We start from the raw sequence: 15,414 nt of genomic DNA, 5'->3' as shown, positions 1-15,414 counted from the left end.
AGTCCATTCCACATTGTATCTATCATGGGTCAAAGTAATTATCCTTTCGAAGTTCTCTGGAATATTTACAATAAGATAAAAACAATTGGACTGCCAGTGTCAAATCATGGGATGAGAACACGAGGGCAAATTTACATCAGCAAATTAAAGTACATCCTTCTTTGATGTGATTTTTTTGCATGCTCCTTGCTGATTTATGGTTTTTAACTCTTTTATGTCCCTCATAATACAATGATAGGGCTTTGTTTATGACTCTGCCCAACATGTACTAGTCATACAAAATAATCTAAAATACAGAAGTAATCTTTTAATAAGTATTTTATTTATAAGTAGCTTACTATTTTTATATTACTTACATATTTCTTCAAATAATTCATTTTTGTCTCCACTTTTGGTGAAAGCAATATACTTACTGGTACAAAGCAACTGAACTTTTCATATAGTATGTTTCACAGATGTCATCCAGAATGGAAGTGTTTTTGAGGTTCCACATGACCTTCTTTTTTCTGCCAAAATTTCGATTTGCCTCCACTGCCACTTGGTGATGTTATGGTTTCTCTAGGGTCTAAATGATGAGTAAATGTGTCCTGCTTATATAGTCATGGTGCGTGTCAATGCAGAGCTCAGTACGTCAAGTTGTATACTTTGCTTTGCTCGTGGTAGCAGAGCTGGCAGCAGCAGAAACAGTAGCTTGATTGCCTAAAAATAGAGGGTCCAAACAAGCTACCTTGGCAGCAAAGAAGGAATGAATGCAGTGAAGAACAGCAAATAAATTAGAAAATTCCAACTCCTGAAAGGGAAAGAGAAACAAGTCAGATAACAAAAAAATTAATGTCTTTAAAAATTTATAATAGCTAGATTTTAAAAAAATTTTCAATACACTTATCTAGAATCTGTGATACCTATCATATGGAAACTAATTGCAAATGTAGATATTTTTGGTCAACATGTAAACATCATAAGTATTGAAAATTTATTTCAATACATGGTGGTGGATAAGAGGTAGGGAGGACTAATCACTCTTATCATCTATGAATGTTGTTTTAGCATTGATGAATATATTTTGCCAAAATTTTACTCCTGATAATGTATAATTAAATATAAACTTGGAAGTACTTTTAAAAGTATTTTTATCTCTTTATACACACATCAGATGATAAATATGAGTTAGAGCAATTTAAAAGTATTCTTGATTATTGTGTAGAATGAGTTAATATTTGCCATAAGAAACTGAATAAAAAAATTCTAGAAGTAAGGGGATATGAACTCTTGTAACCAGAGGATCCAAATGATTCACTTTCAAAAAATAATTCATGTATTAATTTTAATTGTGGCTGGCTGTTTAATGGTGTATGGGGCATATTTGCTAAAAAAAATAAATAAACTAGAGCTCACTAATTCATTTTGGATTTTTAGAAATAGGTTTCCCATTAAAATACCAAAGGAAATTTGTAACCCATTTACCAGTGGCAACCAAACTATATATGTGAAAACAGAAAAAAGTTATTTCAAAATATAATTATGTCAAAATAGCTATAAAATCATAAAGCAATGCTCAGAATACATTTAGTAAGATGATGTTGCTAGTATTTTTATTAAAGACCATCAATAATCACATAAACATGTTTTAATTCCAAGGTGATTGAAAAATTAATACATTTATGTTCCTAATGAAATCAATACGATTAACTTATCACAAGGAGGATAACTAGATGGTAATAAAGCATTTGAAATTTCTGATAAACTCATTGCTATTTTATTATATGTTTCACTACATATATGTAATAAAGAATATAGAATTATAATTGATATGTACATGACTGTTTACAACTTATATGTGGCAGTGGAAAATATTACAAAATATTCAATACATTATGACACATTGTAACATCTGTCATGTACCAGGCAGCTATTTAAATAAAATAATTCATCTGAGGAGCATTTTCTCAGGTCAGGCAACAGGAGTACAATGAACCATAACATATATTCAGGGGTCTCTATAACATAGAAGAAATAGCTATGCTTTCTTAGTAGCTCCCTTCAAAACTTCAATATTTGATAGTTTCCTTTGTGAAACAGCAACTTGTTCTAGAGAATAGAAGAGGTTATTCATTTATTCTAATTCCCTTAGATGTTTCCACCAAAAAAGTTTTTAGTAACTCCATCATAATGATCTTAGAAGCTTTATTTATATAATAATCCACTTCATTGGCACTAGTCATATGTTATTTGTAAATAAGCAAGTTCTCTTTGCTTTAGCTCATCCTGGAAATCCGCAATTCACCCCATCATGCTTGGTGTAGCCAGGTTATTTCCCAAACAAATTTTGAATACTTTCTCTATTATCCCAAATTAAATCCACGTGATGTGAAAGGTTTGGAAATTTTGGGAATATGTAAAATGTTCTTGCGTGTTGTTAAAAAATAAAACAACAACAACAAAAATAAGCAATTCACTCTTGGTAAGGAGGAGAATATTGTTGAGTGTTACAAATGGGTAAAAATAGTATGGCAAATAGCTTTTTCTTAAAGGTAATTCTACCACCTCTTTATTAAAATAGAGGTTATATTTTGGTTTACCCAAAATAAACAACCCTTAAATATCTAAGTATCCAGGCATCTTTAGAAAAATGAAAATTTTCAATTATTACCACTTTGTCAATTATTTGTCAATAATTTGATATAGATTGACAGTTTAACCTTTTTATACCCGTTTTGAAGGAGTGATAGACAGGAAATAATAACCGGTGATTAGAAGAGAAAGCAGGAGACCAAGTTGGATCCAAGTTTGGCTTTTCATTCCAATACCCACACATCTTTCCTCTTTCTCAGTGATCAGCCTTGGCAACCATTTCCACTCCTAGGGTGTCAACGATTCCTCTTATGTAAACTCACACTGCTCATTTACTAATTTCTTCTGTGAGTACTAGACCTGCATTCTTACCACCTATCAAACATCCACTGATGATGAGCATCTATCTATCCATCCACCGACAGCTTCCGCCAAGTTACAGACTTACAAGTTTCCCTTGTAAAAAAAAAAAAAGTCTTATGATTGTCATGATCCCTCAGATATCACTGAATATAAGCTATCTTCAAAACTGTAAAGAGTCATCCATTCAATAAAATACCAAGTCCTTCCTATGCATCTACTCTTTTTTGTTGTTAAAATATAGCAGTGAATAAAGCAGACAAAAACAAACAAAGAAACAAAACAGTCCTGATGGGACTTACATTCCAGTGACAGGAGACAAAATGTGACTAAGGGCATAAATAAATTAAGGATAATATACCAGAATATGACAGTTACAATCAAGAAATAAAGTGGAGGAGACAGCAAAGACTACTCAAGGGGCCGTGGGAAAGGAAAATTCATGTTGCCTTGTATATGGAACTTGAAAGGGACAAAGGAGTGAGCCATTTCCATGTTTGTGGGGAAATATTCCAGACACAAGAATTATAATTTTAAAGGCCCAGAGGTAGGGATGTTCCAGGAGAGTCTGAAGAAAAGCAAGGGCTGTTTTGTCTGAAATGGAATGAATTAAGGAGTACTTAGCAGACAATGAGATCAAAGAATACACTTAGTACGCTGCATGAGCCTTTATGAGTTTTACTATGAGCGACACGGGAAACCATGGGAAATTTTTGAGCAGATGAGTGACAAGCATTGACATAACTCAGAAAATGATGATTCTGGTTAGACTATTGAGAATAAGCTTTATGATAATTGAATTGAAAGAAGGAGGAGAAGTTACAAAGTTTCTATATGGAAATGGTTTGAATTTGGAAGTAGTTTTCAATAACTGGAAAAAAAGTGTTGCTCTGCAAATGGAGGAATTGTGGGAAAAGCAGGTTTGGAAGTAGAGATCAAGATTTTGGTTTCGGGCATGATGCATCTGAACGCATATTAGATATACAGGTGATACGTGGAGAACTGCATATATTAGTGTGGATCTAAGGGAACAATTAGAGTTTAGAATAGAAGTTCAGCTTCTGTCAGCACATAGATGGTAGGTAAAACACTGTGGTCTGGATGAGGAGATCAAGGTGTGCAGGATAGGTAGAAAAAATGACTGAGTACTCATCCCTGCGATTCCACAGTATAAAAATGTAAGAAAGATGGAGAAGAACCAGCAAAGAAGGAATAGCTGTAGTTGTGAAGAAAGTGAGAGTAAAAACCAGGAGTCTTGTAAAATGACAGCTGGAAATCGACCATTGAATTTAGCAACACAGAGGCCATTTTAATTCTTTACAAGAGTCCTTTTGTGGAGAAGTGGAAACAAAAGCTTCACAGGAATGACTTAATGAGAGCTTGGGTTTGAAAGTGTTAGAGTTACTACAGGTAAGTCTACCACAGGCAGCTTCTCTTTGAAGAAGAAATCCTTCTTTTCCTTTTAAAAGGGGGCATAGGAATATATCAGTAGGAAATCAAGAATGTTTTTCCAAGGTTTATGAAATTAGTACATATTTGTTGAATTGCTGGCACGAAATAGTTGAGCTCTCAAATCTGAGGACAATTGTAGAAACCATACTCTTGAGAAGGGTGAGATCTGGTGCAAAAGTAGAGAGGCTGGACATGGATGGAAACCTGGACAATTGATCTGAAGCGGCAGGAGGTAAACACAGTATATGGGCACAACTCAAGGAAGGAGGGTAGATTTGGCGGTGTGTAGCTTTCATTCATTCTGTGTTTTAAGTGGGATACAAAGCAAAGTCATATGCTGACAGGATAAAGCAGGAAGTGTTGAGAATTTGGATAAACACTAATTTATAGGTGTTATTTTAGGCACACAATCTGGAATTTATCTTCCTCATTCTGCTTGCTCCTTAAAAGTTTTTAACTCATTTATGCCTGAGACTGCAATTTTTTGAATTTTTGCAATCAGACCTTGGTGATGACCTTGAGAAGCAGAATATAAAAAACTCCACATGCTTAGCATTTCAGTAATAGAACGTTAGGCGTAAGTGGGTCAATAATCCTCTTTTTTAATTATTATACTTTAAGTTCTAGGGTGCATGTACACAAAGTGCAGGTTTGTTACATATGTATACATGTGCCTTGTTGGTGTGCTGCACCCATTAACTCGTCATTTACATTAGGTATATCTCCTAATGTTATCCCTCCCCCCTACCCCTCCCCACAATAGGACCCGGTGTGTGGTGCTCCCCTTCCGGTGTCCAAGTGATCTCATTGTTCAATTCCCACCTATGAGTGAGAACATGCAGTGTTTGGTTTTCTGTTCTTGCGATAGTTTGCTAAGAATGATGGTTTCAAGCTGCATCCATATCACTACAAAGGACACGAACTCATCCTTTTTTTATGGCTGCATAGTATTCCATGGTGTATATGTGCCACATGTTCTTACTCCAGTCTGTCACTGATGGACATTTGGGTTGATTCCAAGTCTTTGCTATCGTGAATAGTGCCGCAATAAATATACGTGTGCATGTGTCTTTATAGCAGCATGACTTATAATCCTTTGGTTATATCCACAGTAATGGGACGGCTGAGTCAAATGGCATTTCTAGTTCTAGATCCTTGAGGAATCACCACACTGATTTCCACAATGGTTGAACTAGTTTACAGTCCCACCAACAGTGTAAAAGTGTTCTATTTCTCTACATCCTCTCCAGCACCTGTTGTTTCCTGATTTTTTAATGATTGCCATTCTAACTGGTGTGAGATGGTATCTCATCGTGGTTTTGATTTGCATTTCTCTGATGGCGAGTGATGATGAGCATTCTTTCATGTGTCTGTTGGCTGTATGAATGTCTTCTTTTGAGAAGTGTCTGTTCATATCCATTGCCCACTTTTTGAAAGGGTTTTTTTTTTTTTTTTTTTTTTTCCTTGTAAATTTGATTGAGTTCTTTGTAGGTTCTGGATATTAGCCCTTTGTCAGATGAGTAGATTGCAAAAATTTTCTCCCATTCTGTGGATGGCCTGTTCACTCTTATGGTAGTTTCTTTGGCTATGCAGAAGCTCTTTAGTTTAATTAGATCCCATTTGTCAATTTTGGCTTTTGTTGCTGTTGCTTTTGGTGTTTGACATGAAGTCCTTGCCTATGCCTGTGTCCTGAATAGTATTACCTGGGTTTTCTTCTAGGGTTTTTATGGTTTTAAATCTAACATTTAAGTCTCTAATCCATCTTGAATTAATTTTCTTATAAGGAGTAAGGAAAGGATCCAGCTTCAGCTTTCTACTTATGGCTAGCCAATTTTCTCAGCACCATTTATTAAATAGGGAATCCTTTCCCCATTTCTTGTTTCTCTCAGGTTTGTCAAAGATCACATGGCTGTAGATGTGTGGTATTATTTCTGAGGACTCTGTTCTGTTCCATTGGTCTATATCTCTGTTTTGGTAACAGTACCATGATGTTTTGGTTACTGTAGCCTTGTAGTATAGTTTGAAATCAGGTAGTGTGATGCCTCCAGCTTTGTTCTTTTGACTTAGGATTGTCTTGGCAATGTGGGCTCTTTTTTGGTTCCATATGAACTTTAAAGCATTTTTTTCCAATTCTGCGAAGAAACTCATTGGTAGCTTGATGGGGATGGCATTGAATCTGTAAATTACCTTGGGCAATATGGTCATTTTCACAATATTGATTCTTCCTATCCATGAGCATGGTATGTTCTTCCATTTGTTTGTGTCCTCTTTGATTTCACTGAGCAGTGGTTTGTAGTTCTCCTTGAAGAGGTCCTTTACATCCCTTGTAAGTTGGATTCCTAGGTATTTTATTCTCTTTGAAGCAATTGTGAATGGGAGTTCATTCATGATTTGACTCTCTATTTGTCTGTTACTAGTGAATAAGAATGCTTGTGTTTTTTGCACTTTGATGTCGTATCCTGAGACTTTGCTGAAGTTGCTTATCAGCTTAAGGAGATTTGGGGTGGAGAGTTCTGTAGATGTGTATTAGGTCTGCTTGCTGCAGAGATTAGTTCAATTCCTGGATATCCTTGTTAATTTTCTGTCTCGTAGATCTGTCTAATGTTGACAATGGGGTGTTGAAATCTCCCATTATTATTGTATGGGAGTCTAAGTCTCTTTGTAAGTCTCTAAGGACTTGCTTTATGAATCTGGGTGCTCCTGTATTGGGTGCATATACATTTAGGATAGTTAGCTCTTCCTGTTGAATTGATCCCTTTACCATTACGTAATGGCCTTCTTTGTCTCTTTTGATCTTTGATGGTTTAAAGTCTGTTTTATCAGAGACTAGGATTGCAACCCCTCCTTTTTTTGTTTTGCATTTGCTTGGTAGATCTTCTTCCATCCCTTTATTTTGAGCCTATGTCTCTGCATGTGAGGTGGGTCTCCCGAATACAGCAAACTGATGGGTCTTGACTCTTTATCCAATTTGTCAGTTTGTGTCTTTTAATTGGACCACTTAGTCCATTTACATTGAAGGTTAATATTGTTATATGTGAACTTGATCCTGTCATTATGATATTAGCTGGTTATTTTGCTTGCTAGTTGATGCAGTTTCTTCTTAGCATCAATGGACTTTACATTTTGACATGTTTTTGCAATGGCTGGTACCTGTTGTTCCTTTCCTTGTTTAGTGCTTCCTTCAGGATCTCTTGTAGGGCAGGCCTGCTGGTGACAAAATCTCTAAGTATTTGCTTGTCTGTAAAGGATTTTATTTCTCCTTCACTTATGAAATTTAGTTTGGTTGGGTATGAAGTTCTGGGTTTAAAATTCTTTTCTTTAAGAATGTTGAATATTGGCCCCCACTCTCTTCTGGCTTGGAGAGTTTCTGCCAGTGATCTCCTGTTAGTCTGATGGGCTTCCCTTTGTGTGCAACCTGACCTTTCTCTCTGGCTGCCCTTAACATTTTTTCCTTCATTTCAACTTTGGTGAATCTGACAATTATGTGTCATGGATTTGTTCTTCTCTAGGAGTATCTTTGTGGCGCTCTCTATATTTCCTGAATTTGGATGTTGGCCTGCCTTACTAGGTTGGGGAAATTCTCCTGGATGATATCCTGCAGAGTGGTTTCCAACTTGGTTCCATTTTCCCCATCACTTTCAGGCACATCAATCAGACATAGATTTGGTCTTTTCACATAATCCCATACTTCTTGGAGGCTTTGTTCATGTCTTTTAACTCTTTTTTTCTCCACACTTCTCTTCTCACTTCATTTCATTCATTTGATCTTCAATCACTGATACTCTTTCTTCTAGTTGATGAAGTCGGTTACTGAAGCTTTTTCATTTGTCACGTATTTCTCATATTATGGTTTTCATCTCTATCAGTTCTTTTAAGGTCTTCCTGCATTGATTATTCTAGTTATCCATTCATCCATTCTTTTTTTAAGGTTTTTAGTTTCTTTGCACTGGTTACGTAGTTCATCCTTTAGCTCTGAGAAGTTTGATCAATTGGGGCCTTCTTCTCTCAACTCATTAAAGTCATTCTCTATCCAGCTTTGTTCCATTGCTGGCGATGAGCTGCTTTCCTTTGGAGGGGGAGTTGCACTCTGATTTTTTGAATTTCCAGGTTTTCTGCACTGCTTTTTCCCCATCTTTGCAGTTTTATCTGCCTTTGGTCTTTGATGATGGTGACATACTGATGGGGTTTTGGTGTGGGTGTCCGTTCTGCTTGTTAGTTTTCCTTCTAACAGTCAGGACCCTTAGCTGTAGGTCTGCTGGAGTTTGCTTGAGTTCCACTCTAGACCCTGTTTGCTGGGGTATCAGCAGTGGAGGCTGCAGAAGATAGAATATTGCTGCATAGAAAGTGTTGCTGTCTGATTCTTGCTCTGGAAGCTTCGTCTCAGGGGTGTACCCTGCCGTGTGAGGTGTCGGTCTGCACCTAGTTGGGTATATCTCCCAGTTAGGCTACTCAGGGGTCAAGGACCCACTTGAGCAGGCAGTCTGTCTGTTCTCAGATCTCAACCTCCATGCTGGAAGATCCACTGCTCTCTTCAAAGCTATCAGACAGGGACATTTACCTGTGCTGAGGTTTCTGTTGCTTTTTGTTTAGCTATGCCGTGTCCCCAGAGGAGGAGTCTACAGAGGCAGGCCAGTCTCCTGGAGCTGCGATGGGCTCCACCCAATTCGAGCTTCCCGGTGGCTTTGTTTACCCACTTAAGCCGCAGCAATGGTGGGTGCCCCTCCCCCAGCCTTGTTGCTGCCTTACAGTTAGATCTCAGACTGCTGTGCTGGCAATGCGGGAGGGTCTGAGGGTGTGGGACCTCCAGGCCAGGTGTGGGATATAATCTCCTGGTGTGCCATTTGCTAAAACCCTTGGTAAAGTGCAGTATTAGGGTGGGAGTTACCCGATTTTCCAGGTGTTGTGTGGCTCAGTTTCCCTTGGCTAGGAAAAGGGATTCCCTTCCCCTTCTCACTTCCCAGGTGAGGCGATGCCTCACCCTGCTTCAGCTCTCACTGGTCGGGATGCACCAGCTGACCAGCACCGATTGTCCAGCACTCCCCAGTGAGATGAACCTGGTACCTCAGTTGAAAATGCAGAAATCACCCATCTTGTGTGTCACTCACGCTGGGAGCTGGAGGCTGGAGCCTTTCCTATTGGTCCATCTTGGGGGTGCCGCCCCCGTCGGTCAATAACTCTTGAGTCCTCTGAACACCACTGAGAGCCAACTAAGTGACCGTCTACATTTGCATACGTTTTCCACAGTAAAATGATCATGCAACATTCAATAGATCATTAAACCATAACTGAAGTAAGTCTTCTAAAATGTGAGGACAAAAAAATATTAAACTGCTGAAAACTTACATTTTGTAAATCTCTTGCTTAATAGCATTATCATGTTTCCATTATGGCTCTTGATTTCAAGATAGGTTTCTTTTTCATTTCTACTGTGATTGTCATCCCTTTTTCAAGGCCAGATTTAACTCTAATATTCTTCATGCCCTTGCAGTCATTAGAGAAAAACAAATCTCTCCATCATTATTCATAGAAGGTTTATCTATTGCTAAAGCCATTATGGTCAGATTTGTTTATGTCATTATTGTGTAAGTGAATATGTTTCCTAGTTTGACATCTCCTTTATGTGTCATTCACTTTTTGCTGCAGCAACCTTAGGGAGATATAGTTCACATACTATGATACTCAACTGTTTAAACCATGCAATTCAGTGGATTTTATAATATTCACAGTTGTACAAGTATCATCATCAAATTTTAGAACATTTTTATTGCTCCAAAAAATATATCCTGTACCCAGTACAAGTCACTCGTCATTTCCTCCCTCTTCAGCTTCTGATAAGCATTATTATTATTATTTTTTGTCTTTCTATTGGTTTGCTTTTTGTGGACATCTCATATAAATAACATCATACATATAAGATATTTGCTATTGTCTGCATTCACTTAACACACTATTTTCAAGGTGCACCCATGTTGTAGCATAGATAGTTCTTTTCTCTTCATTGATGAATATTTCCTGATGTGGACATATCTCTTCCTTCCCATCCATCACCTGTTGAACATTTGGGTTGTTTCTACTTTTGATATTTTTGTGGATAATGCTGCTGTGAACATCTGTGTACAGTTTCTTTTTTGTGTGTTTGGGAATATCTTCTATTTGCTCTTGAATATACCTAGAAGTGGAATTGCTGGGTCATATGACAACTCCAACTTGCCCTTTTTCAGAAAACGTGGAAATTTTGTCTAAATGAGTTACCACATTTTACATTCTCACTAGCAAAAGATGAGCGCTCCAATTTCTCTACATCCTCACTAATCATCATTATTGTCTAGTTTCTTCTTTTTAAATAATTATAGCCATCCTATAGAATGAGAAGCTGTATTTTACTGTGGTTTTGATTTGCATTTTGATGACTAATGATTTGAGCCTCATTTCTTGTGCTTATTGGCAATTTGAATATCTTCTCTGGAAAAATGTCAATTTGAATCCTTTGTCAATTTTTATTTGGGGTATTTATGTTTCTATTTCAAATTCTAAAAATCTTTTATATATTTGCATACAGTCTCCTTAACAGATAAATGATTTGAAAATGTTTCTGCCAATCTGTAAGTTGTATTTCACCTTTTTTATAGTATTACTCAGCAGAAGTGCTTTAAATTTTGAAAAAGTCAAATTTGTCTATTTTTTCCCCTTTGATTATTGTGCTTTTCCCCTTTGATACTTGTGCTTTTGGTGTGAAATGTAAGCACAATTGTCAAACCCAAGGTTACAAAAATTTAATCCCATGTTTTCTGCAGATAGGTTTACAGTTTTAGCTCTTAGATATATTTCCATGTTTCATTTTTAAGTATTTTTTGTTTGTTTGTTTATGGTGTGAGGAAAGGACCCAACTTAACTTTTTGGATTAGATGACCAGCACTGTTTATTGAAAAACCTGTTCCTTTCCACATTCTATTGTGTTGAAAAGCATGGCAGAAGACAGTTAACAATAAGTAAGGTTCATTTTTAGACTCTCAATTGTATTTCAGTGTTCTATATGTCCATTCTTATGACAATACCACAAAGCCATGGTGACCATAGCCTTGTAGTGTTCTGAAATATGGAACTGTGGGTCCTTTCCAACTTATTTGCCAAGATTATTTTGGCTATACTGGATTGCATATACATTCAAGATCAGCTTGTCCATTTCTGAATAAAAGGTAGTTGGCATTTTAATGGAGATTTCTTAAATCTGCATATTAATTTTGGAATATTTTCATATTAAAAATATAAAGTCTTCTAATTTATGCACATGGGATGTAGCTCCCCTTATTTAAATCTTCTTGAAATTCTTTCCATGCTTTGTAGTTTTCAGTATACAATATTTCCACCTTTTTGGTTAAATATATTCCTTAGAATTTTTTTGATGCTATTATGATTTTTTTTCTTAATTTTAGCTACTCTAATCCACTGCTATCATATAAAAATACATCTGATTTTTGTGCATTGGGATTATATGCTGCAACCTTGCAGAAGTCATTTACTAGTTAGCACTAACAGTTTTCTTAGTGAATTCGTGAACATTTTTTATATTTAAGTTTTTATCATCTAGCCTTGACTAGAAATTCCAACACAAGGTTGATGAAAGTGGAGAGAGCATACATCATTTTCTTATTCCTGATTGTAGGGGGAACACATACATTCTTTCTATACTTAGTTGTCCTCAATATACTTGTTATGAAATGGTATTTTTTTCTTATTTTTGAATCCATTACAATGATTATGTATTTTTGTCCTTTATTCAATTAATATGGTATTTTGCATTATTGATTTTAAGACACACACACACACACACACACACACACACACACACACATATATATATCATACATTCCAGAATATATATCAAGTGATCATGGTGTATAATAATTTTTGATTGTTGCTGGATTTGGTTTGCAGGAATTGTGTTAAAGATTGCTTCATCTACCCCCATTAGAGATATTGATCTATGGCTTTCTTCTCATCTGATGGTTTTGGTTTTGCTATGAAGCCAATTTGAAACTCAAATAAGCAGGGGAGTGTTTCCTCTTTTTCTGTATTTTGAAAATATTGTGAAAGATTGGTAATAATTGTTTTTTCATTGTTTAGTGGAGTTCATCAGAGAAACCTCTTGATTTGGGGCTTTTTCTTGTGGCAGGTGTTTTAAAAATACCATTTAAATACCTTTCCTGCTTTTAGGTATATTCTAATTATTTATTCCTCTTTGGGTCAGTTTCATTGGTTGGTGTTATTCTCGGAGTTTACACACTTCAATTAATTATGTAAATCTTTAGCAATTATTTATAGTTATGTTTTTCTTTTTAATATCTAAAATATACTTTCTTTTATTTCTGATTTAAAAAAATGAACCTTCTCTCTCACTGGTTATCTAGTTAAAGTTTTGTCATTCTTGCTAACCTTTTAAAAGTCTAAATTTGAGGTTTTCTAATTTCTTTAATTGTTTATGTATTCTCTTTTTATTTCTGGTCTAAATTTATAATTGTTCTCCTTCCTGCTTTCTTTGTGTTTACTTTGCTGTTTTCTCTAGTTTCTGATTGAGAAAGATTAGATATTTAAGTCTTTTATTATTTAATATAACATTTGAAGTTAAAATTTTTCTCTAAACAAACTATAGCTGCATAGCATAAGTTTTAGGATGATGAGATTTCATTGTTATTTATCTCCCAATAATTTATAATTTCACTGTGATTTTCCTTTTGACCCATTGGTTATTTAGGAATTTGTTTTTAGTATCCTCATGTTTGTATATGTTTCAATTGTTCTTTTCTTATTCATTTCTAATTGTATTCCACTGTGTTCATAGAACATAATTTGTATTATTTTAACTGTTTTAAATGTAGTGAGGCTTGATTTATAACCTGACATATACGTGGTCTTAGATAATGTTGCTTGTATTCTGGTTAAAAATGTATGTTCTTCTGTAATAGGGTGGAGAGTCTAAACAGGTCAGCATATCTGGTTGTTTACCATGCTGACCAAGTCAATATCCTGTTACTTTTCTGCCTCATTGTTCTATCCACTAGTTAAAATGGTGTATTGAAGTCTATAACTAACTGGTGGTACTTTCCATTTTCTCTTTGATTTCACCTCATTTGTTCCATAAATTCTGGAACTCTGTCATTATCACAAATATGCTTATAATTGTTATATCTCCTTGAAAAACTGATTCATTTTTCACTAAAAAATGCCCTTTTTAGTATCTTGAAACAATTTTTGACTTAAAACCTTTTGTGTAAAATTACTATAGTTACTCAAGTTCTTTTCTCATTATTGTATGCAAGATATATGTTTTTGTATCCTTTTATTTGCAACCTACATGTGTGTTTAGCTGTAAAGCTTGGATAATTCTACTTCTAGGAAGATGGAGTAGACATATCTGTCCCTTTTACTCCCACTAAGTAGGACTGAATTCTTTGCATATTATATGTAAAACAAACATAAGGAAACTTTAAAGGTAAATATTAGTGAGATAAATCCACCCACCCTACTCAGGGTGGGATCAGTGAAAGCCTACTGGGGAACTGGATCTCCTACTCTTTTACAGTAGTTGTGAAGAGCCCACTGTTCAACTCCCAATAGAGGTAAAGTAGTAAACCTGAAATTCTACAACTACCTGGCAGGAGCAACATGGCACTCTCCATTACCTTGATAAAGCTGTATCAATGGAAATTGGATAAAACATAATGTTTAAGTAAGATTTGGAATCTCATAACTAAATAACAAAAATGTTTAATTCCAATAGAAGATCACTCATCATACCACGAACCAGTGAAAACTCAAATTGAATGGAAAAAAATTCAAAAGACGCCAGCAGTGAGATGACATAGATTTTAGAATCAGTTGACAAATATTTTAAAGCAGTCACAAAATTGTTCCAATAAGTGATTATCACCATGCTTACAACAAATGAAAGTGTAGAAAGTCTCAGAAAAGAAACAGAAATTCTAGGAAGAAATAAAAGACATAAAAAAGAATAAAATAAAAATTTTAGAACTGCAGATGACATGATTGTATATTTAGAAAACCCCATTGTCTCAGCCCAAAATCTCCTTAAGCTGATAAGCAACTTCAGCAAAGTCTCAGGATACAAAATTAATGTGCAAAAATCACAAGCATTCTTATACACCAGTAACAGACAAACAGAGAGCCAAATCAGGAATGAACTTCCATTCACAATTGCTTCAAAGAGAATAAAATACCTAGGAATCCAACTTACAAGGGATGTAAAGAACCTCTTCAAGGAGAACTACAAACCACTGCTCAGTGAAATAAAAGAGGACACAAACAAATGGAAGAACATACCATGCTCATGGATAGGAAGAATCAATATCGTGAAAATGGCCATATTGCCCAAGGTAATTTATAGATTCAATGCCATCCCCATCAAGCTACCAATGAGTTTCTTCACAGAATTGGAAAAAACTGCTTTAAAGTTCATATGGAACCAAAAAAGAGCCCACATCTCCAAGACAATCCTAAGTCAAAAGAACAAAGCTGGAGGCATCACGCTACCTGACTTCAAACTATACTACAAGGCTACAGTAACCAAAACAGCATGGTACTGTTACCAAAACAGAGATATAGACCAATGGAACAGAACAGAGTCCTCAGAAATAATACCACACATCTACAGCCATCTGATTTTTGACAAACCTGAGAGAAACAAGAAATGGGGAAAGGATTCCCTATTTAAGAAATGGTGCTGGGAAAATTGGCTAGCCATAAGTAGAAAGCTGAAATTGGATCCTTTCCTTACTCCTTATACGAAAATTAATTCAAGATGGATTAGAGACTTAAATGTTAGACCTAATAGCATAAAAATCCTAGAGGAAAACCTAGGTAGTACCATCCAGGACATAGGCATGGGCAAAGACTTCATGTCTAAAACACCAAAAGCAACGGCAGCAAAAGCCAAAATTGACAAATGGGATCTCATTAAACTAAAGAGCTTCTGCACAACAAAAGAAACTACCATCAGAGTGAACAGGCAACCTA

At 35.7% G+C, this 15,414-nt stretch overlaps 1 protein-coding gene across 1 annotated transcript in view; it reads right to left on the bottom strand.

Annotated features, from left to right (window-relative positions):
• Positions 1–303: 303 nt before the first annotated feature.
• Positions 304–15,414, bottom strand: part of SNTG1 (syntrophin gamma 1) — an 879,206-nt gene continuing 864,095 nt past the window's right edge. The window contains exon 19 of the mRNA XM_028852663.2: positions 304–790. Within this exon, the coding sequence (XP_028708496.1) occupies positions 632–790 (159 nt within the window). The 3' untranslated portion in view covers positions 304–631. The remainder of the gene's footprint in view (positions 791–15,414) is intronic.

Source organism: Macaca mulatta, chromosome 8 (assembly GCF_049350105.2).
Source record: "Macaca mulatta isolate MMU2019108-1 chromosome 8, T2T-MMU8v2.0, whole genome shotgun sequence".
NCBI classification, from domain to species: domain Eukaryota; kingdom Metazoa; phylum Chordata; class Mammalia; order Primates; family Cercopithecidae; genus Macaca; species Macaca mulatta.
This window is presented reverse-complemented; position numbering and strand designations above follow the sequence as displayed.